Source organism: Rutidosis leptorrhynchoides, unplaced genomic scaffold (genome assembly GCF_046630445.1).
Source record: "Rutidosis leptorrhynchoides isolate AG116_Rl617_1_P2 unplaced genomic scaffold, CSIRO_AGI_Rlap_v1 contig554, whole genome shotgun sequence".
Classification (NCBI taxonomy): domain Eukaryota; kingdom Viridiplantae; phylum Streptophyta; class Magnoliopsida; order Asterales; family Asteraceae; genus Rutidosis; species Rutidosis leptorrhynchoides.
Window position 1 is genome coordinate 27807 of NW_027266778.1, and position 26153 is coordinate 53959.

The following is a 26153-nucleotide window of genomic DNA, read 5'->3' on the forward strand; positions in this document are numbered from 1 at the left end:
AAATAAAAGTACTCGAATGGAAAAAGGACAGACAAGTACAGGTTGTACGTTTATTAGTAGATATTTAATGTAAGACAAAACTAAACCTTTTTGAGACAAAGAAAAAGAAAGAAATTATTTTATTAAATTTCAAAAAAAAATATTTTATTAACGAAAACAATGGGCGAATGGAAGGGAGAACCATGGGACCCACAACAACAAAGAAGTTGACTTTATCAAGTTATGACGACGCAACACCTAAGCCTCAGTATACGGCCATTGTACTCTCCTTTCTTCCTACCTTAAAATTTTCCCTATATTAGAAATGACGTCACTCTTTCCGTACGAAAAAAATTACATTTATAGTATATATATTGACAGTTTAATCCCTTCTATTCTTGTCTTTGTCCAGAAAACGCCTCTCTCTCTATTAGTTAGTGTCTTGTCTGTCTGAGAGAGAGATATTTTGTAAAAAAAAAACACTAATTGATTAACATGCTGTACGAACAACATCAAGTGATGGACTGGAGAAAGATGGCAGCAGCAAGAGGCAGCGACGGAGGCGGCCTCGGAGGATCGAGGTCTTCTCCGTCGTTATCGACAAATTCGAAATTGGTAGAAGACGATCAAAAGCTTGAAATTATTGACTTGAGTAATATGTCCTTAGAGGCTCTCCCTAATCCTTCTCTTAATTTGGCCTCTATTTGTAAACTTGATCTCTCCAATAACAATCTTCAGGTAATTAAATGATTAATTTTCCCTTAATATTTCTCTTCTCTTCGATTTTGATTTCTAAACCCTTCAATTTTGATCATATATTCATGATATTGGTATTCTTTAATTATATATTGTCCATGTTTAATGAGATTTGAACTTTCAATATACATTAATAATTTTCTTTTCCTTCGATGTATATATAAATATTATACAGGTAGTACCGGAATCGTTAACGGCGAGATTATTGAATCTTGTGGTATTTGACGTTCATTCAAATCAACTAAAAACTCTTCCAAATTCAATCGGCTGCCTGTCGAAGCTCAAAATCTTAAATGTTGCCGGAAACCTCCTGGCTGCACTACCCAAAACAATTGAGAATTGCAGGTTAATTAATTAATTTATTTTATATTAATTATCGTCCTCCTAATTATGAATTAATTAATTAATTTAAATATAAATTCACACCGTCAGTTGAACTTCTGAGAATTCATTATATAATAATACCTTATCTTTTCGTAGTCATAATTTATGGCCGTACAACATGAAAGTTGAAGTTTTTGACTTCAATCTTAAATTAAAGAATTTTGTTAATGGTGACATTTTTTCAGAACATGACGAAAGTACACTATAGGAAAGGAGACTTTTAATTCAATTGATTAAATTCCTATAAAATAAAAGAAAATAACTTGTCGATCAGATTAAGTTGTTTTCTCATTCAAAAAATTATAGGTTAGATTCTTGAGAGAGCATGGATACGTCATTGTATTAGACATTTATTAAAAAAAAAAAAAAAACTTGTCTTGATTGATAGAAAGATTTTCTTAATTTCACAAATTCAATTTCACCATCAAATAAGTTTTTTTTTTTTTTTATGTATTTTCACAGATCATTAGAAGAACTAAACGCCAACTTCAACCAGCTAAGTAAGTTGCCAGAGACGATAGGATTTGAGCTAATAAACCTAAAGAAGCTATCAGCAAATTCCAACAAGCTTATGTTCCTTCCACATTCAATCTCTCATCTGACAAACTTGCGTGTACTCGACGCACGTCTAAACTGCCTAAGATCTCTACCTGAAGACCTTGAGAATTTGATCAACTTAGAAATCCTTAACGTGAGCCAGAATTTCCAGTATCTCGAAACCCTTCCTTATTCCATAGGCCTTCTCATCTCCCTTGTGGAATTAGATGTCAGCTATAATAAGATCACGTCATTGCCTGACTCCATTGGATGCTTGAAGAGACTCCAAAAGCTCAGCGTAGAAGGTATGGATCGACGTATTATTTTAAGGGCTTGACTTTCATACACTTCTTTAACTACAGGAAACATATTAAGATAGCTAAAGAATGACATATAAGTTTTTCTTTATTCCAAATATATATTGATCATGAGCTTAGAAGTCATATTTAACTTTTAATTTTTCGAATAAAGGTAACCCTCTAGTATCGCCGCCGATAGAGGTGGTGGAGCTCAGCCTACACGCAGTGAAGGAGTACTTGAGTGAGAGGATGAACGCCGGGCACCGCAGCCCACCTAAGAAAAGGTCATGGGTTGGGAAGCTTGTAAAGTACGGAACATTCAACGGATCGTCAAGGAATAGTAGTGGTAATATGATGCGTGCTGAGGAAGAAAGAGATGGCTTCATCATGCCAGAGTATCGGACAATCGACGGCTTAGGCTCGCCGCGCTATATGGGAATGTTCTCTCCTCGTCGTCTCTTCTCTCCCAAGAATTACTTCACCAGATAGATAATCGATCGTGATGTACTTAGGAATTTCGAAGAAGATGTGCATGGTTTGATTTTTGTGATATATTAATGTAAGTTTGAATTGCATTTGACATGTTTTGGTTAGGGTTCTGTTTGAAGTTTGGAAGTTCATAATTAGAATTGGGTTTGTTTTTTTAGTTTGTATAATATTGTACTTTTTTTGTGATCAAGTTATGTATAACACTCATGCATACAAATTTTTGGAAAAAACTTACATACATTTTCATATATATCTTATATTTTTTTTTTATTAAATGATTATATATTTGATCATATTTTTTTATTATTATCTTAAAAGTCAAAATGTGCAATTCAATTGTACAATCATTTAATGTAAAGAAAGACATGTAAATATGTATGGAAATGCATGTAAGTCAAGTCTCAAATCTTTTGTCCGTGTAATCGTTGGATTAAAACATATTTTTAATTGTGTTTTGTGAAAATTTAATTAACGAATTCGACCTTACATTGTGAAAACGTAATAATGTACAATATTCAAATTTTAAACATGCACCTTATTTCTTATAATCGTCTGTTTTGGACTTTCAATCGTAATTTTCTTTCTTATATACCTACGACCAACTCATAAATTCTCAAAATCCATTCTCTTGGAAGCCAAACTCACCTCTCAAAACTCACATCTCACTCGTGAGTAAATACCTAACCACTAGATTGCGGTGTGATTGGACTTGCAGATATTGAATAAATGAAACGATGCAAGATACATTTATATAATGATCAGTACATAGCTAGCAAGAATTATATCGCACATCAAGTGGTTTATATTACTGTGTACATAAGAAAATGTTCCTACACAACCTAAAAAAAATTGTTCTTACACATAGAAACCTTCCATATTAACCTATTAGTTTACTTAATTTTTATCGTTTATTGGATTTTCTATTGTTCGTATGCATGTATACTAGCTCTTCGAAGCCCTCGTATATATATGATCCTGCCGCCGCCATCGTTCACCGGCATGTCGTTGTTCTTCCACTGTCAGAAAATGTTTAAACCGTTTGTTATAATTTTTCTTAAGTTTTGACATTAGGGACAAATTTAACTATATAATCCATTAATAATTATAGAAATCATGTCAAGATATCATAATTAAATGTTCTTTTATATAAACTACTACCACATGCAAGTTTAAGATTTGCTTTCTTCCGGCGATATAGAATATAAGCATGCGTAATAATGATACCCTTGGACTATATTAAGCATGATTAAGCACAAATCATATCGTTTGAGTTAGATTCTCAGTTATAATTAATCATTAATTAATGACAATATACTCTACACCTACCATCTATCAGCTCGATTAATTCACAACTTATCTTTGCTGTTGATAACGAAGATTGGTTATAAACAAAAAAGCATTCGAGCTTATCGTCAATAATGAAAGTTTTATATGGATCGTGCGTCGTCGTTTAGCTTGCAAGTCGCCCGTACTTATATGTATAAACTATATATATATTCAACGATAACCTAGCTACGCCGGCATTAATAAATATTATTCTTTTTTTATGTTAATAATAAATATTATTCGAATGAAGCAGTTGAACAAACATTAAATATCGACCTAGCTAGTAGCATTAATCTAATATATATATATATATATATATATATTTATTTCCGTCGTCTTGTTTCAATGTTCGATCACATGTTTGAACCGTAATATGCTCCAAATAGCTCCAAAATTATTTATTGGATATCAAGATAAGAAGAAACCGGGCTCTTATGTTTATCAAAATAAATTTAATTTTTTCCCAAAAAGATATAGTTTTTTTTTCCCAAATGATCTTTCGAAAGAAAAAACGTCTGAATAATCGATTCAAATTTTGATATAAGCTAATTTGAATCATCTAATATATACTCTTTTCGTCTATTAATATATGTTTTTTTAGCTTTTCTATATGTATTTAAAAAAAAATATACATATCTATTTATATTCACTAAATATATCTTCTTTTAAATACATAAATAAAAACTAAAAAAACAGGTTGTAACGGATGAAGGGAATAATACAAAACTTTTTTTCTTTTTTGAATAATTACACCGGGAAATTATATATGTACACATATAATTTCATACGTGGACGAAATAATGAGAAAAGTACCGGAGGTAGACAGAAATACTATTCCCGGGTTTCGTATACCCGGGTAATTAACACTAATGATACCATTAATTATTCCCGGTTTTGACAAACACGGGAATAGGGGAGCGTGACACGTGGCAGACATGCGCGCCCCCTATTCCCGTGTTTGTCAAAACCGGGAATACATTCCCGGTTTCGTCAAAACCGGGAATAAAAAACCCTTTTGCACAGATCTCCTTCTTCTTCCTCCCGCCCGTCGCCATTCGAGATTCCGGGAAACCTCTTCCTCCGCCACCGATCATTCCAGTCCATATCGTCGCCGGAAAATCAATTTTTTTCGTCTCTTCTACACTTCACGGAGGAATACATATATTGAGGTAAATTTTTATTAATTTTAACCCCTATTTAACGTATATTGTTAGTTTGTTATTTTTTTTTCTGAAAATTGTTTGTTGTAGAAAAAATTGTAGGATTAGTTTAGGGTATTGTTGTGTGGTTGATATTTTTTCGGTCGGATTCGACGGAATGGTAGGATTAGTCCGATTTTGCGGCTGGTTTTTTATGAACCGGTTTATGTCGGTTTGGTTTTCGGTTCGGTATTCGGTTCGGTTTTTGGTCCGGTTTTCGGTCGGTTTTTAAGTCGGTTTTCGTTCCGATTTTTCGGTTCGATTTAAATCTTTAATTTTTTTTATTTTAATAATTTGAAATATATGTAATTGATTTAAAAATATAATTAATTAACAATATAATTGATTGAAAATTAATTACTTAAAAATTATGTTAGAATTTTTATTTTCGTATTTGTTCATTTATCGTAATTAATTGTTAATTTTGTTTTTCATAGATTATGGCCGAGAGATCATCATGGATTCCTCAGGGACCTAGGGAGGATGACCTATTATGGTTCCAGCCGCAGCATAGATCGCTGCATATCTATTCATCGGACGAGCAGTGTGAGAGGGCACTATTCGTACGTAGAGCCGACGCCTTTTTTTGGGAGTGCAGGCGAGAAGCTATCTACCGCATACCGCGGGTCGATGATTTTATAGAGATGATGGGGTTTGGGCTAGTATCGACCGTCGGTTATATGGAGTATGACCATCATCTCCTCACAGCACTTGCCGAGCGTTGGAGGCCCGAAACTCACAGTTTCCACCTGTGCGTAGGCGAGGCCACCATCACGCTTGAAGATGTGGAGGCATTACTGGGTCTACGTACAGATGGCCCTCCCGTTACGGGTAGAGAGTCCTATCCCAGCGACATCGCCGGCTACCTTCATAGGCTGTTGGGGTTTGTTCCGGAAAGGGATGGGAAGACCGCCGTTCGACTGTCGAGCATTAAAGAGCACTTGCAGCAAAATAAGAGAAGGGTAGATATTTCAGACGAGGAGGCGCTACAGCGGGCGCGATGTCACGTCGCCATCTTGTTGGCTGGATGCTTCTTCCCGGATAAGAGCCAGAACAAGGTAGATCTCTTCCTGCTACAGCTCTTGGAGGATCCGAAGACTTGCGGTCAGTTAAGCTGGGGCAGCGCCGTACTCGCATACACATACCGCGCCCTGTGCGACTCCTCCCGCTCAGGAGAGACTTCCGCGAACATGTGCGGGCTGCTGGTGCAGTCTTGGGCATGGTCGAGGATTCTTAAGGTTAGACCAAGATTTGGTCCAGGTTACTTGGAGCCACAGGGCGCCCCCTTTGCCGCACGGTAAGTTCACGTCTGTATTGAAGTTGTAAACTAGATTGATAGATTTTTTTGGGACGATTATTTATATTTCAATATGTTCCTACGCAGGTGGACTAGACCGTTGTCCAGGACCACTGTTACTAGTCATGTCCTCCTCGCCTATAGGGACCAGCTATCTATGATGGAGGCGTCCCAGGTATTCCGTCTTACAATTCTCGTCGACTTTCAAATAAGTATCAGAAAATTTAAATATATTTCTAATAGCTGATTTGGTCATTCCCTTATAGTTCGAATGGACGCCATACGCCGCCCACATGGAGTCTCTACCTGATGGATGCCGTCGAGGTGCGAACATTTGGAGGTCCAGGACATGCCTTCACTTCTACTACGTCGCTGAGGGTCACTACCCCGATAGGGTGATGCGACAGTTTGGATGCATGCAGTTTATTCCTGCCGTTCCCCTCGATGCAACCGAGGTTCAAAGATTGCACAAACTAAAGAGATCGGCACACCCCAGGAATTGGGGTAGAGACCATGCTGATTACGTGGCTCAGTGGGAGGATCGAGCTAACAGAGTCGTTGAGGGTATCCCTGCATATGAGTCCACGGCGGATGTCGATTATATGCCATGGTATCGGGGTAAGACTGTGCAGTTTGTACAGGATCCTGGTCATCAGCCTCCCTCTGCAGGTTACCATGGTCGCACTGATTCGTTGCACGCCTTGGTACGTACTGATTATTTCATATTAGTAACAGGTCAATCATTCTCTACGACATGATATTGAATCGTTGTATATTTTTCTTGGGTTTAAATTGCAGAGCGTAGAGTTGAGCCAGCTCATACGGTGGACGTCTCAGCTACAGGACAGGTTTCGAGGGGTCGACTATCTTGCCGAGCATGCCGATAATTACGGGCAGATATCGACCAGGCTTAGGTCCGTGATGGAGGCCACCGGATTGCCATATCGGGCAGATATGAGTGATGACACGGATGCAGTCGTGCACGAGAATCCGAGTCAGTATTACACTCCTCCGCAGCGAACATCGTTTCTGGGCCGGCTAGGGAGACGGGTGTTGGGGGGCGGCAGACGACCAAGAGTAAGGACTCCCGAAGTACATCCGCCTACGGGCGAAGCCGGCACCTCTCGTCCTGCTGCATCTGGCCCATCTCGTCCTGCTGCATCTGGCCCCTCGCGTCACTCGGTCTCTGAACCATATCGTCCTGCTGCATCTGGCCCATCTCGTCCTGCTGCATCTGGCCCATCTCGTCGCGCGGTCTCCGGATCATCTAGTCCTACATCCGTCTACTATCCACAGGTAGATACCGCGCCAGAGGTACAACCATTAGGGAGCGTCACCTTGTTTTCGGATGACATTAATTCAAGGTTCCTTGACCAAGCGTTTGGTACTGAGCACATGGCTGATGCGACGTCAGTTTATAATCAATTCGTACCTCATGTCGCAGCAGGGACATCCGGTCATCCACAGCCCGTCGAGTACAGTTTGGAGGATCTTTGGGCGGGTGATGCGCAGCAAGTACAGACCACGCCTGCAGACACGCCTCGTCGATCGTTTTCATCCGATGTTCAGATGACCTTAGGAATCGGGTCCAGCTCCCACGGCGTTCAGTCACAGTCTGAAGTCGTTCCCGCGCCAGCGGCGGAGGAGACAGCGTTGCACAGACAAGATCGCGAAGGTCGGGGTCAGATTAAGAGGAGAGATAGTTGGTTTTATGATCTTTGAGACATTAAATTGGATAACACTTTATTTACATTAAAATGGAGTAACCCTTTAGTTATCTACGTTTTGAATAATATTTGCCAATATATAAGCACTAGTAATTTTAAAATAACACTTTACTCGTCTTCGTTGTCATCATCCTCGTTGGCATCCTCATCGCATCCATCATCATCCTCATCTGTATCTTCATATTCGTCGTGGTCCGAATCATCCGTATCTTCGTCTTCGTAATCATCATCGTAGTCGGAATCCTCGTGATGTAGAGGGGCATTTCCTAGAAGTCCGTACGGATCGTGCAACATGTTCATAGGCACTCTATCGACAGGGGAATGACTGAAAGGGCATTTCCTTCTATCGTGGTCATGTCCGTTGCAATTGCTGCATGCGCGTGGTCTTCCTCCTCGACTGATCGCATAGTCCCTCGCGCCCCTGATTCGTCTGTTATTTCTCCTGCGACCACGACCTGTGTGATGAACCGTCCGCGTGTCATCAGGCAGTAAAAAAAACTCGGATACGGGCCATTCCATTGGTACAGGATGAAATACACCACTGAACTGATTTCTCCAACTAGCCCATGTGTGACAACTGTGAACTAGATCTAGACGACGAACGCGAAGTGCCTTGCCCACGGCCAGCGCGTGAGAACAAGGAATCCTGTAAGTGTCCCATTCACGACAGCTGCATGAACCCGTGTCGAAATGTACAGTGTGTTCACGGCCCGGAACACCTATACGCAACGATGGAGAGACGACACGGAACGTACGATCGGGACAGTTTGGATATAACGATATCTCGTACCGCCTGGCCCTCATCTTGTTATCTTCGTAAGTCCGAGACGGGATCTCTGCAAGAGGAGATCTATGCCTATTTATTTTCGCAATCTCGTCCGTAAAAATCGCCATAGCCTTTGCGTGAGTGGCCTGAACTAACGCCCTTATTGGCAAGAATCTATCTCCTCTAAGAACGTTATTGTAACTCTCCGCATCGTTGGAGGTAGTGATGCCCCATCTGTAGAATCCTTCGTGGAACAATGTCCATTTCTCCAGGGGAATACGTTGGAGGTATGTAGCTGCATGAGGGCTCGTTTGTATAAGGTCCGTCCAAGACTTCGTATATTGTTCCTGATCCAAAGCGGTTGAAACGGCCCAACATAACCCATATATTCCTTTCTTCTTGGGGACGCTTGCAATCATATTGGCACGAACGTGCTCCATGCAGAACCTGTTCATATGCCATGTTTTAAATTGATGGAGTAATTTGAATCTAGAAATGCTCTTGGAAAATCTGGATGACATCATCACCTGTGAACTCCCCAGTTAGGAAATTTTCTATCCAGCTTGACGATAGCAGAAAGGATGCCAGAATGACAATCGGAGATTATGCAGGTGAATGTATCTTGCAGAACGTATATTTTAAGGTATTTCAAGAACCAATACCAGCTGTGGGTCGACTCCTCGTCTATTACGGCATATGCGACTGGCACAACTCTGCGGTTAGCAGTCTTCACAAGGGCCACGATTGCCTTACCCTTGTACGCCCCTTTAAGATGCGTTGCGTCAACGGTGACAACAGGGTGACTGTGCTGAAATGTGAGTTTGGTCGCGCCTAAATGCCAAAATACGTATCTGAAAAAAGAACAGAAATCATAAAAATCTATTTTGTACATATACCGTACACGGTGAACATAGTTCGTACCTGAAAATCTTCCTCCGGCTATGTATCACCCCGTCTTCTTTCTTGAACTTCCACTGCACTCTCGTCCCATCGTTGCACTGTTCTAGAGCTCGCATGTAACTGGGCAGTTGGCGAAAATTTGTCTCCCAATCCCCATATACCTGGTTCATTGCAACTCGCTTGCCGTCCCAAGCCTTTTTCCGGCCTATTCTGCAACCGAATACTGCTTCGCAATCGTCAATAATGGACTTGATTGGGTAATTTGGACGTTGGCGAATCTTACCAGTTATGACGTAGGCAACATGATTTTGTGAAATATTTCGATCGTCCCGTTCGTTGTTTGCACCGTCACAATTATGCCCCTCGCACCACACTGTAATTTGCCACGTACGATATTCGCTCTTATACGCAGCACGGATCCTCCAGTTACATACAGTACCGTTAAACGGTGCGTTAGTACGTCTGTTCGGACGATTTATGCATTCTGCCGCCCATCTCGTCCGATCTGACAGCGTAGTGCGATGCTCCGCTCCACGCCTAGTTGACCAAATGGCTATCGCACCCTGAAGTTCTTCCTTGTTCGAAAAATGCGTTCCCAGCTTTATGGTGCTAGGGTCACCATTGTATAACTCTGGACAAGTAGGCATTCGGCGGTTTGTTACCTCATCAGGTCCATGCATATTGCTGAAGACATGATAATCTGCAACGCGAGGAACAAAGTAATCCTCGTCGGAGGGCCCGTATCCCCGCCGTCCGCGAGGCCTGCTACTCGACTCTCCCCGATCATTGGGTCTCGATGTTCCGCCCGAATTAGGAATCGGATGGTAGCTTATGAACAGGTCACGACTCCAAGATTGATGTTGATACATCAATGATAGTGTAGCATCATCATTGATGACGATACATCGCTTATCACCGTTATCAACGGCGTATACGTAGATTAGTCTCAATTGAACCGCTTCTCTTTCAATCCCAGCCAAATTGCACATTATTTTGGAAAAATCATCGTAACTCAACCCATCTTCGAGCATATATGTTGCGTCGGGAACACTACATACAACGATCTTGCCATCGACATATTGTATAGAACTATTCCAATATAAATTTAAATATGAAGACATATTTAATAAATTTAAAAATTAATACGAAAGAAAGTACTAAATTTTTTATATTAAGAGATTTTGAGGAAAAGAATGAGATAAAATGTGAAAATGTATACGGTGCGCTGGAGTTTATATAGGAAAAGTATCCCGGTTTTGGCATCTACGGAACAAAGAAACCGGGTGTACGAAAACCGGGAATACCTATTTCCGGTTTTGCTATTACCGGGAAAACCTATTCCCGGTTTTGCCATTAACGGGGAAAGATATTCCCGGTTTTGTCATTACCGGGAATAGTATTCCCGGTTTTCGTACACCCGGGAATAAAATTAATTAATTACGATTAACATTCCCGGTTTTGAAAAACCCGGAAATAGTAAACGGTGTTCACCTCCTAGGGTTCCGTTATACAACAGTGCGCTGCCCATAATTACACTGTCTTCCAACTATGAACTATCCCACTTGTCACACTTCGATCCGTCAACTTCATTTTCGTCCCATCCAACTCCATAAACTTCAATTTCGCATGCGCCGCTATTCCCTCCCGTTAGAAATTTCGACGTGGCACTTATTGACCAGTTATGAGTTAACGGTTCGATGACGTTGTACTATAAACTGTTAAGATAATGTTTTTTGTGGGCCCATAACTAAATGGCTTCTTGGGATTAAACTTTCGTGTAGCAGGCTATTACTAGTAGCTATGACACTTCTTGGGTCTTTCAGTTTTTGGGCTCCATCTGCCAAAAGCCCACAAGTATTGATTTTTTATTTATTTATTTTCTTTTTTCCGAATTGTAGGTTTGTTGAAATCGTTATGAGTTGTAGGCTTTTTCAGAGCTACCGTTCCGTTACTAGTTTTAGGCTTCTTAACACCATTCCGAGTTGTAGGCTCATTTTTCTTAAACAAAACAAAATAAATCGATCCAATCAAACAATTTAAACTCCTTAATAGATCCAATTCAAGCTAATATATCATATACAATACTATTTGTAATGAATAAACCTAAAACCATTCAAATCAATTAATCTAGTCTAAATTAATGGTAGCGTGTCCGCAATCGTTGAGAATATTCTTGAAATACTTATGTTTTTTTATATATATAATTTTTTTATTACTTATGTCATACGATCAAAATATTGTAGACCGATTGCATTTTTTAATTCCAACAGAAAAAATGATTTTTTTATTTTGTGATGTGGGAAATAGATCATTTGGAAATTATGAGATTGGAAACAGATATTATGCATCAATTTAAGGCAATTACCTTAAGTCAATAGATAATTTAGTAAACAAAATTAAATAAGTCACAAATTCTTCTTCTCTTTTGCATGAGCATATATAGATTTAATTTCACATTATCAATTAAGACATAAATGATATGTTTGAGATTCCATTTTCAGCCACACATCACACCAATTAATTCATTCCCAAATTTCCGATTGAGATTGGACTAGGATGATTATTTGGCCAGCTCATTCTGTAATCGACTTCTCTGGCGATCCGTCTTTATAGTTGAGTCGTGAACGATATTTTTCGATAATACTAATATTTTTATTTAGTTTGGAGAATTATAGCTTATGATTTTATTCGAAAAATTATCGCTTAATTGACGCGACTTGAACCGATCATTTTATTAATAATATTCCAACTCCTTCCAAAAAAAAGAAAAAGACCGATTGCGTAGTGGCTGTCATGACCGGATTGAATCGGACCGATCAAACCCGAAGCGAAATGGTCAATTCCGGCTGGACCTAAAACTCCAAACCGACCTGTCAAAGATCTGTTCAAGGTCGGTTCAAAAAATTTCGACTGCAAGGTCATTCGTGGCTATTGTGATGACGTGGACTAATGATAACATGACATGGGAAGAACGGATGATGTGTACAAGACATAAATGACACGTTGTGGACAAACTGACAAGTAGACGATTCTATATTGGCACATTGCAATCACATGACACATAGTCCTGTTGACCGATTCGTTGACAAACCCACCGGATCTTATAGAAAGGCAGTATCTAGGCCGGTTCAAATCCTTTTGAGCCTGACCTGACCGGGTTCGACCCTGATCCAGACCGAAACGGCCTTTGACCAGGTCTATGCTTGCCCAATGACAGGAAAAAGAAAAAAAATATGGGCTTAAAAAAAACCATAAATACTACCGTCTGAGAAGAATCGAACCCAAATCTATAGATCTCAATAAACGACAGTAAAACAAACAAAACAAAAAGACGAAAAATGATACTTAAAAAAAGAACACTATCTAATCTATTCCATCAGATAGCATCACGCGCACAAAACACACACAAAAGTATTGAAAAACCTTGGACTGAGTGTCGGTCAGTGAAGACCGTGATTGTCTCTCTCTCTCTCTCTCTCTCCCGACAGCTTCCTTTCCCCGCCATCATCGCCACGTGTCCCTCTTTTCGTCAAAACACTCTCTCACACAGTCACACACTATTTACTTTCTTTGCTTTTTGAATTAAGTTGAGTAGGTCTTTCATGTGATGTGAATGAAAGCTTGTATTGTATGGCCTCATCTACTGCTACCCTTTTCCCCATTCTCTGATTTTTCTTTGTTTTTAGTTTGAGTGAAATCCCAATTTAGCTGGAAAATGTTGAATAAGAGTAGTGGGATTTTTAATTTCTTAGTGAAGAAAGATGTCAGGAAGATACTCAAGCGGAAAGATAGTGATGCTGGTGAAAGGGGTAATTTTTTTTCAATTTAAAGTTTCAATCTTTTTGTTTCACATTTATCTGGGTTTTACTTCAATTTGTAATTGATTTCCCCAGCTGAATGTACTGATTTTAGGTTGATTTTATCAAGATGTATAAGTGATTTCAGCTCTATGGGTTATGATTTTGTGAAAAAAAAAATGAGTTTTTATGATTTCATGCTTATGATTAGGTAGTCTTATTTTTATTTTTGTCATTATTGGGTACAAAACATGATTTTTTTCCTTGTCAATCAATCAATGTGTGGCTTTTTGATTACTTTGGGGTTTGGTTTAAAGGGTTAATTTCAGTTAAGTTCCTTGCTTTGATGTTTACTAGTGAATGTGGGGATAAAGCTTATCATTGATGTGTTAATGAGACGGTGTTTTGATACAATGGCATTGTCAGCTATGGACAAACTTCATTTGATTCCATTGTCTATATGGTCCTATCTGCAAGTTGTCCCTTTTTGGAAAAGGATCGGCGATTTGTAGTGGTTTCAGTTGAATGATTGTTTTATTTCGTCAAAGAGTCTTTGCAAATTTTGGTTTCCTGGTTTGTTTACTATCTAGAAGCATGGTTTGAGTCTTTTTGAATCTCATGTGCCAAAGAGAATGTATTATTTAATTTGAGCCATTGTCATTGGATGAGAAACTTCATTTAGTCTAATGTTAATCTTCGTCTTCTGCTTACAAAATCAGGAAGGGCTCTTGAAGACTTGCGAGCTTCAATATTTAACCGATTCCGCTCATCAGAAGTTGCAAAACGTCAGCAGCAACGGATATGTGGTCCTGTTGCTGCTCTTACATTCAATTTCTTGGTTGCTGTTGGCATAATATTTATCAATAAATGGGTTTGTAATATGTATTCTCCATTTTGTGTTGAAAATGTAAGTCTCTCGAAGTTGAGAACAATCTGATCTTTTTCCTTTGTCTTTAGGTACTAAAAACTGTTGGATTCCAGTACCCAGTGTGTCTCACATTCATTCACTATGCCGTGAGCTGGGTATTGCTAGCCATTTTAAATGTATTTTCACTTCTGCCAGCATCCGCCCCTGTAAAATCAGCTCGTTTTACTTTGTTTACACTCGGCTTTATCATGTCCCTATCTACTGGTCTTGCTAATGTCAGCTTGAAGTACAATAGGTATGTCGTTTTGTTTCTGTTTTACTTGGTTTAACTAATCCACTATCTTACAATCCGAGTTTAATATCTTCTATGTTTGTCGTTTTTCTTAGTGTTGGATTTTACCAAATGGCGAAAATTGCCGTTACGCCGTCAATTGTCCTGGCAGAATTTATATTGTTCAAAAAGAGAGTATCCCTCTTCAAGGTAAATAACTAAATATATTTTGTTTTTATTCAGGCTACATTTATTCTGTTTTTAACGGAATTCTTTGTACCGAATCTTTCAGGTAGTTGCACTGACGGTAGTATCCATTGGAATTGCTATTGCCACCGTAACTGATTTACAGTTTAGTTTCTTTGGTGCTTGTGTTGCTGTGGCTTGGATAATACCAAGTGCAGTCAACAAAATCCTATGGTCCAATCTGCAACAGCGAGAAAACTGGACAGCTTTGGCGTATGTTTTAATAAACAAATAAGTTGTCATTCAAGAATAGTTTGGCTGCTTGGCATATTCATTTTGTCTTAATCATTGCTTTGGGCAGGTTAATGTGGAAAACCACACCTGTAACTTTGCTTTTTCTTATTTCGATGATTCCTTGGCTGGACCCTCCTGGAGTTGTCTCTTTTCCTTGGAACTTTCACAATACAATGGCAATCCTCCTGTCCGCTTTTCTTGGCTTCTTGCTTCAGTGGTCAGGTGCTTTGGCTCTTGGGTAAGTGACGTCATCTTTCCCTTTATTACTATTGCTTATGTTATCTACTCCCTCCATCTCTGACATTTCAACTTTCTAGATTCATTCAAAAGTTGTATTTTATTTTTGAATGGATCTAAAAAGGCAAAACACCATCCATTTAAAGATAGAGGTAGTATTTTATTTTAGTCCCGGTGATTACTAGTTGTCGTTTCCCTCTCCTCAATCCACAGGGCTACGTCTGCCATTTCTCATGTTGTTCTTGGACAATTCAAAACGTGTGTACTACTTCTAGGAAGCTATTACCTGTTCGATGCTAATCCAGGCATAATCAGCATTGGTGGAGCTTTTGTAGCTATAGCAGGTATGTCGTACTACACATACCTTAATATGAAGACTCCTCCAACAGGGAAACCAAATGCTACCAAGTCCAAGCTAAGCAAAGAAAATGGGGAAAGCCATGATCAGTATGCGGACGAATCTGTTTAACAAAGCCCTTTTCCACTTTATTTTTTTACAGTTGAGGGGTTTCTTCTACTTTAACCAAAAGTTTTGCCTAACAAATTCTTCTTGCTTCTCGCCGATTCGTGTGTTTTAAGGGATTCTGTTCTTTGTAGGAAAATTTAATTCCTTCTCACTCACTGTACATGTATTGATTCTGTCGAGATTCTTTTGTGTTGTATTGGAGAGTTTTTTGTGGTTCAGTAAGATTTTATATTTGTCCATTGTAAAAATCAGAGAGCGGCAAGTGGTCAAAATCAAGTTCCTACTTAAAAGCGGACTAGTAGATATAGAACGATAGGAACCTTGAGGAAGGAAAATTTCTACTATTGGGTTTAAAATTAATATTGTAAAACTATAGGGACTAAACGAAAAAATGATAAAACATGAAGTATATTGCATGGTTAAGCAGATAATATATATATATATATTATAGACAATAGAGAGATTTTTTCAATTTATTCTAATTATAAATTTAATTGTAATTTAATTGCAAATTTTATTGTCAAATCAACATCCGATAAATGGCGTTTTATTATTGATATATAGTAATTTGACACATGTATTTTAGAATTTTGAGTTTAATTAGGTTTTAAGTTACAATTTTAAATTAATCATAATTTTTTTCATTTTAATTAAGAAATCAAAACACAATAAAAATATATTTCTAATAAAATTATAATAGAATATATTTTTCTAATTTTTTATTTAACATATTTCCTAATTGAAATTCATGATATTTGTTTTTCCTATTCCTAATTAAAACGGACACATTTTCTTTTTTCCTATTCAAACAGGCATATTAATTAAAAAAAATTCTAATAAAATTAAAATATATATTATTTTTTCAATTTTTTTATTAAACTATTATTTCTAATAAAATTTGTTGTATTCATTTTTTCCTATTCTAAACTAAAACGGACATATCTTATTTTTTTCAAACAATAAAAGCTATTAAATTGATTAGATGCAATTATAAATTTTATTATGAAATCAACTCTTGATACATGACTTTTATTTTTGCTATATTACTATTTTGGAAACAAAATAATTTTTTTTAATTCTAATAAAATTTTAGATTTTTAAAATAAAATCAAAATAATTATATTTAATATGATATGATAGTTGATAGATATTTAATAACGTTTAATACAAATAATTATTATATAATTTTTTATGATACAGTTAAATTATTATATTTTTAAAAATATAATAAGGTCTGAATTCTAATTATGATTTTATTGAGGAAAAAAATGAGGTAGAAACAAAATTCCTACCGATCTTTTGCTGCGAAACTAAATTCGGTCACCACCTACCTCTCCTGAACGTAGTAAACGGAGAAACAAAAAGTTTGAGCCCAATACTCAAAAGCCCATAAATAAACAAACGGCCACTAAGTAAGGAGCCCAATACTCAAAAAGCCCAAATCTGATTCTTCCTGTGCGGTGCGGAGTACTGAAAATCCTGTACACTATCATCAGTCTAGTATAGACGTGGCGTTATCTTATAAAGAGTGCGCATTACGCCACACAAGCAAAGAACAAAGCATCATACATCTGATAGAAGTCTCGTCGGCGACTAATCTTACATCGAATCGATCGCTATCATCAGCTAATCTTTCTTTTTCTCTAAGCTCAAAGACAAATTTTTTTCCCCAAATCCCAAATCTGAAATCCCTAATTCCGTTTATCAGAAGCAGTAATGGCGTATGTGGATCATGCGTTTTCGATATCCGACGAGGATATCATGATGGAAGGCACTTATACGGTGAACAACAGACCGCCGATCAAAGAGATCGCTCTCGCCGTCGCTCTTCTCGTTTTTGGAGCTCTCGGGATTGTATTGGGCTCTGTCATGGCCGTCAATAGAGTCGGTGGCGACGAAGCTCATGGTAATTAATAACCTGACCTTCGTTCTCTTCTCTTGAATTCAATTTTTGTGAATTTATTCAATTTAGGGTTATGGAAATCTGCGATTTGTGATTTACAGGGCTTTTCTTTGCGATTCTGGGTGGGATATTGTTTATACCTGGGTTCTATTACACAAGGATTGCTTATTATGCTTATAAAGGATACAAAGGCTTCTCTTTTGCCAACATACCTGCTGTTTAGTGGATTATGTCTGCTCAAAACTCCATTATTAGCTCCATCATGTATATATATCTGCTCTGCCAATGTTTCTAGTTTACTTTTTCTCTTTCCCTTTTGTTGCTAATTACATTTGTGACTGATGATAATATATACTATATGATTAGTAGTTTGAGTTTTATACACATTAAGCTTGTGGTGCTGGGTTTGTCTTCAAAAACCCATACTTGTATTTGCATTGTGTATGTTAGCACAAGTGCACGCCCAGGTTTTCTTCTTGTTATTCACGGATATACGATTTGATCTATCTTTTACTCCGGTGTTGATTGGATTGCATTTTATAGTATTTACTCTTTCTGAGCACATTCAGTAGCCACTTGGAGCTTAGTTTGCCATTCTAAATTCATTGTGCAAGTGCACACCAAAGCCCAGGTTTTCTTCTTGTTATTAAGGGGTATACGATTTGATCTATCTTTTACTCGGTGTCGATTGGATCACATTTTATAGTATTACTCTTTCTGAGCACATTCAGTTGCTACTTGGAGCTTTTAGTTTACCATTCTAAATTCATGTTGCTTGCATGATTCATATTCCATAGATGATGTACAAATTGTTCTAGCGTTGTGCATGTGAGAAGAATATCGTGTTATATGCTGATTATTCAGAACAAAGATATCCTTTATTTGGTTTAACTTTGATATAGCATAAATGGTTTAGGAGTTTTATCACTCAGATTATTCGCATACAGCTAAGATGCCAAGTTTAAACCCTAAAAGGTGATTCGTATACCTAGGCATGAAGTTTCTACCTCAAATTTTTTCCACTCAGATTGGCTGTTGTTCCATTGAAACCCAAACTCAAGAAATCTCTTCCTATATCAACACAATCAAACTAAGAAATTAAGCTTGAGCTCTATATAACTAATCCTACGAATTCAATTGCGTCACTTCATTTGAATGAAAATCCGTAATTGCAAGAAAACCGCCACTACAATCCATTGGATCAAGATCGGACGGAAAGAAAACTGGGATTGTGTTTATATGGAAGGGAGAAAACGTCAAAGATAATCAAACACAATCGAGGCGAGACAAGTTTAAGCAAAACAGAAAAGGAACGAAAAGCAATCCCTATTCAGTGAAAAGCCATCCCTATGGAATGACCTATACAATGTCGATAAGGGCTATGATGTCATTTTCTCTCTTACCAATCCCCGCCAAAAGTCGAAAACGAATTTTTCAACAAAATAATTGTCGTGGAAAAGAACCCAGTAAACACACGTTCCTTTTACTGGTAAAAAATAAAAAAATCACGTTCCTTTAATTTTTTTCAACAAAAAAATTTCAACAAACACGTTCCACGTACCTTTAGGGCCCGTTCGTTTCACTCATGGACATATGTTTCAAGATGCTCCAAGCTGCTTCAAGTGGCTCCAAGCAATCTCTTGTGTTCGGTTCCCATCACTTGTACAGTACTTATATACTAACTATGGTTATTAAATATTAATTTAATTGTTATTATGGTTAAATTAAAAACCCACCGAGCTATTTCTCTTCTTCACAATCACGATCTCTTCAATCCTGCTGATTTCTTCATTCCTATACTTCAAAACAGAGCCTTTCCAATCTCTCGTCTTCTGGGTCTCTCTCGCCTTCCTCATCGGACCATTCGCTCCTTCTGACTACACCGGCGGCAATGTCCGTGTCGGCTACGGCTCAATCATTGAACCAGAGGAGCCCATCGCCGATGAAACCGATAAGATTCAATCGGAACCTAAAAGGAAGACGATTCACAAAAGACCCAATTCGAATTCTAGTATTAGATATGAATCTTCGCCATTTCCTGTTATTGAATCGAATGGGGTAGGGTTTAGGGATCAATCGAGAGAAAGACGACGTCGTTTCGAAAGAGAAGGGTAGTGTAGAGGTGGTGGAGGAGACAGATTGGACCGATAAGGATTTCGAGATGTTGAAGAAACAGATTGCGAAAAATCCGGTTGGAAAACCTAAAAGATGGGAGGTTATTGCAGAAGCTTTTAAGGGATGGCATAGAATGGAGAGTGTGATTAAGAAAGCTAAAGAATTGGGTGACCGGAAATCGGATGACGAAGATGGCAGTCTTGCACAGTTCAATTGACAAAGACGCCTTCAAATTAATTAACCGCACCAATAATTTTAATATTATTTTAATCCAAAATAGTAATTGTCTATAAATTCCCTGAAGCAAGGAAAAGCTACTAAAATCAATGTAAAGCAAAACAACTCGAGACAGCTTGGAGCAAAGCGGGAAAACGAACGCACCCTTAATTTTTTTGTTTTCAATAAAAAAGATTTATCTATCTTTCTAATAAATTTCCGTCAATATTATTAATATTTTTCATTATATTTTATACATAACTCAAGTTTATAATTTACTGAAAGTCTTTCACTGAAAAAATTTCACATCCCTTTATAAAAAGAAACTTAATAAAATAACTTAAATAATGAATGAAGATTCATAAAATTCAAAAAGTTCAAAATATATAATAAATATTTTTAAAATTATACTACTAGCTATAACATTCTAATATTTATTTTTCTTGTCTTTAAAATATCTTATTCCGTATATTTTAGAGTATTAGTACTTTGTAAACAAAATGTCATAAAAAAAAAAAATCAATTAATCATATTTTTTTTTCTTACCATAAACTTAGAATTAATTAAGACGGAAACGTAATCCAGTAACTCATGGAAAAAAATTATCATTTTTGGAAATTAAAATTAAAAAGGAAAATTATTAATAAGTTGACCTTTAAAATTATTTAATTTCGAATGTAATCAAGTTTTTTTTTTCGAAAATCGAGTGTAATCAAGTCTAATCCAAATAAAAGATTCAAAAGAGCCACACACCCACTTAATACAATGGATTACCATAAATGCCCATTTAAGGTTAGGGAAGTGGAAGGAAGGAATAACCTATACGATAAGGGTTATGATGTCATTTTATCTCCCTATCCCAAAAAAAAATTCGTTTCCCGCTCATTCAAAATTTAACTTTCCAGCTTCCCTCTTTTAATCTGTATAAACCCTAAAAACCCCTATCTCTTTCTCTCTCCAAAGCATAGAGATCGTCTTACAATGGCGAAATCAAGAAAGCAGAAAGCAGGAAAGGATGATCTACCCGACAATCGGCGGAGGTCCAAAAAAGCGAAAATAGCTGAACCAGAGGAGTTAAGTGAAGAGCAGCTAGATTTATTCGACGAAGAAGATGATATCGCCGATCCCGATAATACAACATTGGCGTCTTCTCAAATCAAGAGAACACAACTAGTAAATCCAGAATCGGATGATGCCTCCTTAATCGGAAACCCGTTTCTCGGAACGGAGGCTCGGGAGAGATGGCCTCTTCGTTACCTGGTAAAGTTCTCTTTTCCTTTTTTAAATTGAATACTTAATCGTTGGTGTTTTGTTCATGGATTTTTTTTTTTTTTTTTTTTTTTTAATTTTGTAGAGCAAGAAGCAAAAGAAGGTCGTTGTAGCTGCAAAGAATCCTGGGTTAGTGTTTTTTTTGAAATGGTATTGTTTAATTTGGGGTTTTTTCTCCTGCCTGTGATTTGATATTGTTAACAATTTTGTTGACAGAGAGGCAGACGTAGAGGTTTTGCAGGCAAAATGCCATTATTCCCAAGCAATGGTAGATGGGATTCACTACAAGCTCGGAGATGATGCCTATGTGCAAGTAATTAATCTATCCTTTCTGTTTATGTGGTTTAACCAAATACTACTGCTTCTTCATTTTGATATCGTCCACTGTTGTGTTCTCAGCTGATAAAGGAAAACCTAATTACATAGGAAAGATTGTGGAGTTGTTCGAAACATTAGACAATGAACCATACTTCGAGGCTCAGTGGTTTTACAGGGCAGAAGACACTGTGAGATATAATTTTTAACTTTGCCTCTTATTTTGCTTTGGTAATCTATTTTAGTTTAAGCTATATAAGTCGATTGTTTACTTGCAGCTTATCACGGATGTGATTGGCCTGTCGGAAAGTAGAAGAGTTTTTATCTCTGACATGAAAGATGACAATCATTTGGGTTGTTTAGTCAGCAAACTTAAAATTGCGCAAGTTCAACCCAGTGTATGCGTATCTATCATTCGTATTATACATTTATGGTCACATATGTGTTTTTTTATTACAACGATAACTTATTAATGGTCGATGTTTTTGATTTTGGTTGGTGTATAGCTGGACTTGGATGCAAAGGTGAAGGCATTACCTCTTTGTGATCTGTACTATGATATGAAGTTCACATTGCCATTCTGTACTTTTAAAGCTTGCACACAGGTAGCTCACATTGCTTCTACTCGTATTATTTTGTTTTGATGATTATAGTTTCACTGGGCTTTGGTTACTTACTTTTGATTTTTACTTCAGCAAATAATTCCAGTGGAGACAGTGCTGATGATTCAGCAATATCAACTGATAGCGGCTCAAATCGCCCAGTAGTTGCTAATAATCCTGCTAGGGTAGAAACCGATGAAATCAATGAATCAAAGAAGTCTGAAGTTCTGCTACTCGATTTATATTCTGGATGTGGTACCATGTCTACCGGCCTTTGCATTGGCGCTGCTTTATCTGGTGTTAAACTCGTGACAGTGAGTCATTGGAAATGTCCTTTTGTTTTCTTGCATCAGTAAATAATTTTATCTCTGGTTGATTTGTGTTTCTTTCTTGATTTTTCTCATGTAGAGATGGGCTGTAGGACACAAATTTCCATGCTTGTAAAAGTTTGGAAATGAATCACCCTGAAACTGAGGTAAAATCTCATTCTCTACGAATGCAGTACTAGTACTTACTATCATCGTTACCTTAATATAAGTTATAAACAAACAACCACAGGTGAGGAATGAAGCAGCCGAAGATTTTCTCTCATTGTTGAAGGAATGGGAAATATTGTGCCACAAGTTCGGCTTGATCGTTTCTGACAAACTGCCTGAGCATATTGTAAGTGACAATGAAGATGAAAGCGAAGATGATGAAGATTCCGAAGATGGCGATAAATCCAAGGATGCTGAAGTATTTGAAGTGGGGAGGATTCTGGCCATTTGCTTTGGCGATCCAAATAAAGTGAAGGAACCTGGCCTATATTTTAAGGTACTTTTAACAATCTGTTCATAACACTCATTCTCATGAAAGTTGATTTTGCTGCATTTTCTGTACTCTTTATAATGGTAAAATAAAACATCACATTTCACAGTTTATCTATGTTGTTGATAGAATGTCAATATTTTGGCTGAATTTTCAATAGAATGTCAATATTTTGAGTCATCAATGAGTGTTTGATCTCATTCTCAAGCTATGTATATTTTCTATTTTCTACATATGACGTTAGTCACTTAAAAATGCTTCCTTGTTTTGTTATGTTGTGTTTTTGATATGACTCCCTATGATACTTTTAATCATTTTAGAATGGACATCGGTAACATATAGTTTGAGATTTTGAGTGTCAATGACTTCTAGAACCGTTGATAAATTTTAATTAGCTATCAAATTGCCCTAAATTGTTGTTTTAGGTGCGCTGGTTAGGATATGGACCAAGTGATGACACTTGGGAGCCAATCGAAGGCCTAAGGTACTCTATTTTAATTTCTATTTTTTCCTTTATTTTCCTCATACCATTCCAAATATGTAAAGTTCATGGTTTGTTTCCACCAGCAATTGCAAAGAAAAGATCAAGGAATTCGTGACAAAAGGATTTAAATCAAAAATATTGCCTCTGCCTGTAAGTCTTAACTCCAAGACTTTTATTTTCTGAATAAGGGAGATTCATTTAGTAGAGTGTTTTATGCTTACTGCCTGCTCTTGGATGGGTGGAGAGCATGCAATTTATACTTTCTCATGTATATATATTTTTACCATTCCAAAGTGCAACCTGAATATGTATGCTTCTTTCTTTGAATATTTCCAGGGAACAGTTGATTTTATATGTGGTGGTCCTCCCTGCCAAGGAATTAGTGGATTCAACAGGTTCAGGAAAAAAGAATCTCCTCTAGAAGGCGACAAGAATCGTCAACTGATTATCTTCCTAAACATCATCGAGTACCTCAAACCTCAGTATGTGCTGATGGAGAATGTCGTAGACATATTGAGGTTTTCAAAAGGTCATCTTACACGGTATGCTGTAGGTCGTTTGGTTTCGATGAACTATCAAACAAGATTAGGGAAGATTGCTGCTGGATCGTATGGACTACCACAATTCAGAATGAGAGTCTTCCTGTGGGCTGCCAATCCGACCAGAGTAAGTACATTTAGTTAGTCAATATCGTATGCTATTGGGTCATTGAAGTATTCCTAATGATATTACTGGTACATTACAGAAATTGCCTCCATATCCACTGCCAACTCATAAGGTCGATGGCAAAGGGTTAGGTGCCAGTGAGTTTGAGGTATGTAGTTTGTGCTTGATTTTAGTTTAGCAAGTGTCCATGTAAATAAACATGAACCCTTTTTTTGTCAGGAAATTTCTGTCACAAGTAATAACCTACCATGTGAGCTAGAAAATGCTCTTTATCTAGGCGATGCAATTTCCGATCTTCCGATTGTAAGTACTTGCTTTGCTGCGATTTAGTTTGAACACAACAAATTGCAATTTGATATGTTTAATTTATGCTCTTTGGTAATCTCAGGCATCTAATGACGAGGACCGAGATGAAAGGAAATACGGAGAAAAGTTTAAAACCGAGTTTCAAAAATATATCAGGCTGAAAAGGAGTGGTAAGCTTATAAATAACAAAGTTTAATGTATTCTGATTTAAATGAAATATTTTTCACTCTTTAAACTGGTGATTGTTCTGGCATGTAGATATCATCAGTTTTGAAACGTCTACAAAACCTCAGATGCTGTATGATCATCGACCTTTAAAACTGAACGAAGATGATTACGAGCGGGTTTGTAACGTACCGAAAAGAAAGGTGTGCACCCTACTGATTACATCAATCCTAGATATCTCTTGTTGAAGTTTTATATCATTGCCATATTTATCCTTTTGTTAATGTCTCCAGGGAGCAAACTTCAGGGATTTGCCTGATGTTTTGGTTAGTCCTGATGATGGAAAGGTTTATTTGGATCCATCAAAGGAAAGATGTTTGGTTAAATCTGGGAAACCCATGGTACTATACCATGATTGCTTCATTTTATTTTTTTAAATTTTCTTATGCTGAAATTACTCCCTATTTATACATTTGTTTTATTTTATTTAGGTTCCAGAATATGCTCTTAAGTTTAAAAAAGGAAAGTCTACCGAGTAAGTATTATTCCTGCACAATTCTAAATTACTTTTGTGTTAGCTAGGCAATTCTGTTTGAGCTGAGTGTTCTGTATTTCAGGCCATTTGGTCGTTTGTGGTGGGACGAAATCATCAATACAGTCGTGACAAGGGCACAACCTCACAACCGGGTACTGTTTTAGTATTTTTTGTTGGTTAAAAATGTCTTCTAAAAACTATGATTTGATCTGTTTGCAAGTACTGATGCTGACCTCCCAATATTTGTAGACTTTTGTCCATCCTAACCAAGATCGAGTGCTTACCGTCCGTGAGATTGCTAGGTTGCAAGGTTTTCCAGATTGTTATCAACTTTTAGGACCTGTGAAAGAGAGGTAATTATGGAATGTCCAGGAGATTTTACTTTTTTACATTCCCTGTATAAGAAAGTTTTTCCAATAATTTTATTTTTTCGTTTTCAGGTACAAACAAGTTGGCAATGCTGTAGCCGTTCCCGTAGCAATTGGTTTAGGGTACGCATTTGGAAATGCATGGGAATGTTTTGCTGATCAGTCGCTTATCAATCTTCCTTTCAAGTTTCCTAACTGCCTTGCAATTGAAAAACTATCTTAGTATATTCTTTTCTGATTCAACTATTCAATACCGATGAACTTCTATTCAATTGATAAGAAAGTATACTGATAAGAAAGTTTCAAGCCGTAGAATAATTTTGAAGTTATATTGTTTGATAATTTTTTAAAATGATAAGTTATTTTGACTATGGTGATCAAATAAATTGAATTTTGATTACATTGTCCAAATTTGATCACATAATTTACATGTAGTTAATAGCATATTTCATTAGATTCTAATTTGTTTAGATCCCTAATAACAACGCCTGAATGTTGGAGTAAAAATTAAGCGCATAATATTAAGTTCAGAGAATATTTAAGAATTTATTTGTTCTGGTCTCTAGTTATAAAGTCTCAATGTCGGAATAAAAATTAGGTCATAACATTGTGGGCTATGTCATT

The 26153-nt window shown here is 37.1% G+C and overlaps 6 protein-coding genes across 6 annotated transcripts; 5 read left to right on the forward strand and 1 right to left on the reverse strand.

Annotated features, from left to right (window-relative positions):
* Window positions 1-513: 513 nt before the first annotated feature.
* LOC139884448 (plant intracellular Ras-group-related LRR protein 6-like) lies at window positions 514-2444 on the forward strand. The gene is made up of 4 exons (XM_071868479.1): window positions 514-717; window positions 911-1080; window positions 1582-1961; window positions 2128-2444. Exons 1-4 carry the CDS (start codon window positions 514-516, stop codon window positions 2442-2444), a joined length of 1071 nt encoding a protein of 356 aa, XP_071724580.1.
* Window positions 2445-8101: 5657 nt separating this feature from the next.
* Window positions 8102-10648, reverse strand: LOC139884449 (uncharacterized). The gene is made up of 3 exons (XM_071868481.1): window positions 9681-10648; window positions 9287-9610; window positions 8102-9206 (listed from the first exon to the last, which is right to left on the reverse strand). Exons 1-3 carry the CDS (start codon window positions 10646-10648, stop codon window positions 8102-8104), a joined length of 2397 nt encoding a protein of 798 aa, XP_071724582.1.
* Window positions 10649-13374: 2726 nt separating this feature from the next.
* LOC139884450 (nucleotide-sugar uncharacterized transporter 1-like) lies at window positions 13375-15781 on the forward strand. Its single transcript, XM_071868482.1, has 7 exons — window positions 13375-13468; window positions 14176-14327; window positions 14414-14619; window positions 14712-14805; window positions 14888-15054; window positions 15143-15313; window positions 15526-15781. The coding sequence occupies exons 1-7, from the start codon at window positions 13375-13377 to the stop codon at window positions 15779-15781; spliced, it is 1140 nt and encodes a 379-aa protein (XP_071724583.1).
* Window positions 15782-17494: 1713 nt separating this feature from the next.
* On the forward strand, window positions 17495-17904 carry LOC139884442 (uncharacterized). The gene is made up of 2 exons (XM_071868474.1): window positions 17495-17684; window positions 17783-17904. The coding sequence occupies exons 1-2, from the start codon at window positions 17495-17497 to the stop codon at window positions 17902-17904; spliced, it is 312 nt and encodes a 103-aa protein (XP_071724575.1).
* A 1143-nt stretch (window positions 17905-19047) lies between these two features.
* On the forward strand, window positions 19048-20013 carry LOC139884451 (transcription factor MAMYB-like). Its single transcript, XM_071868483.1, has 3 exons — window positions 19048-19170; window positions 19422-19692; window positions 19763-20013. The coding sequence occupies exons 1-3, from the start codon at window positions 19048-19050 to the stop codon at window positions 20011-20013; spliced, it is 645 nt and encodes a 214-aa protein (XP_071724584.1).
* A 980-nt stretch (window positions 20014-20993) lies between these two features.
* Window positions 20994-25752, forward strand: LOC139884452 (putative DNA (cytosine-5)-methyltransferase CMT1). Its single transcript, XM_071868484.1, is given in 22 exon segments — window positions 20994-21272; window positions 21367-21410; window positions 21498-21593; window positions 21679-21787; window positions 21875-21994; window positions 22103-22223; window positions 22292-22512; window positions 22607-22618; window positions 22620-22673; window positions 22757-23011; window positions 23431-23489; window positions 23573-23639; window positions 23826-24155; window positions 24235-24303; window positions 24375-24458; window positions 24544-24631; window positions 24720-24829; window positions 24920-25027; window positions 25118-25161; window positions 25244-25313; window positions 25411-25514; window positions 25602-25752. Coding segments are annotated over 22 exon segments (2595 nt in total).
* Window positions 25753-26153: the final 401 nt, after the last annotated feature.

Bases quoted from the DNA above. Each gene is read 5' to 3' on its own strand.
- LOC139884448 (XM_071868479.1), top strand. From the start codon at position 514: ATGGCAGCAGCAAGAGGCAGCGACGGAGGCGGCCTCGGAGGATCGAGG. The intron at 718-910 runs GTAATTAAATGA...AATATTATACAG, and splicing joins TCTCCAATAACAATCTTCAG to GTAGTACCGGAATCGTTAAC. The intron at 1,081-1,581 runs GTTAATTAATTA...GTATTTTCACAG, and splicing joins AAAACAATTGAGAATTGCAG to ATCATTAGAAGAACTAAACG.
- LOC139884449 (XM_071868481.1), bottom strand. From the start codon at position 10,648: ATGTGCAATTTGGCTGGGATTGAAAGAGAAGCGGTTCAATTGAGACTA. The intron at 9,611-9,680 runs GTACGAACTATG...TTCTTTTTTCAG, and splicing joins AGCCGGAGGAAGATTTTCAG to ATACGTATTTTGGCATTTAG. The intron at 9,207-9,286 runs GTGATGATGTCA...GCATATGAACAG, and splicing joins CCTAACTGGGGAGTTCACAG to GTTCTGCATGGAGCACGTTC.
- LOC139884450 (XM_071868482.1), top strand. From the start codon at position 13,375: ATGTTGAATAAGAGTAGTGGGATTTTTAATTTCTTAGTGAAGAAAGAT. The intron at 13,469-14,175 runs GTAATTTTTTTT...TTACAAAATCAG, and splicing joins TAGTGATGCTGGTGAAAGGG to GAAGGGCTCTTGAAGACTTG. The intron at 14,806-14,887 runs GTAAATAACTAA...CGAATCTTTCAG, and splicing joins AGAGAGTATCCCTCTTCAAG to GTAGTTGCACTGACGGTAGT.
- LOC139884442 (XM_071868474.1), top strand. From the start codon at position 17,495: ATGGCGTATGTGGATCATGCGTTTTCGATATCCGACGAGGATATCATG. The intron at 17,685-17,782 runs GTAATTAATAAC...TGTGATTTACAG, and splicing joins CGGTGGCGACGAAGCTCATG to GGCTTTTCTTTGCGATTCTG.
- LOC139884451 (XM_071868483.1), top strand. From the start codon at position 19,048: ATGTCGATAAGGGCTATGATGTCATTTTCTCTCTTACCAATCCCCGCC. The intron at 19,171-19,421 runs GTAAAAAATAAA...AAACCCACCGAG, and splicing joins AACACACGTTCCTTTTACTG to CTATTTCTCTTCTTCACAAT. The intron at 19,693-19,762 runs GTATTAGATATG...GGATCAATCGAG, and splicing joins AAGACCCAATTCGAATTCTA to AGAAAGACGACGTCGTTTCG.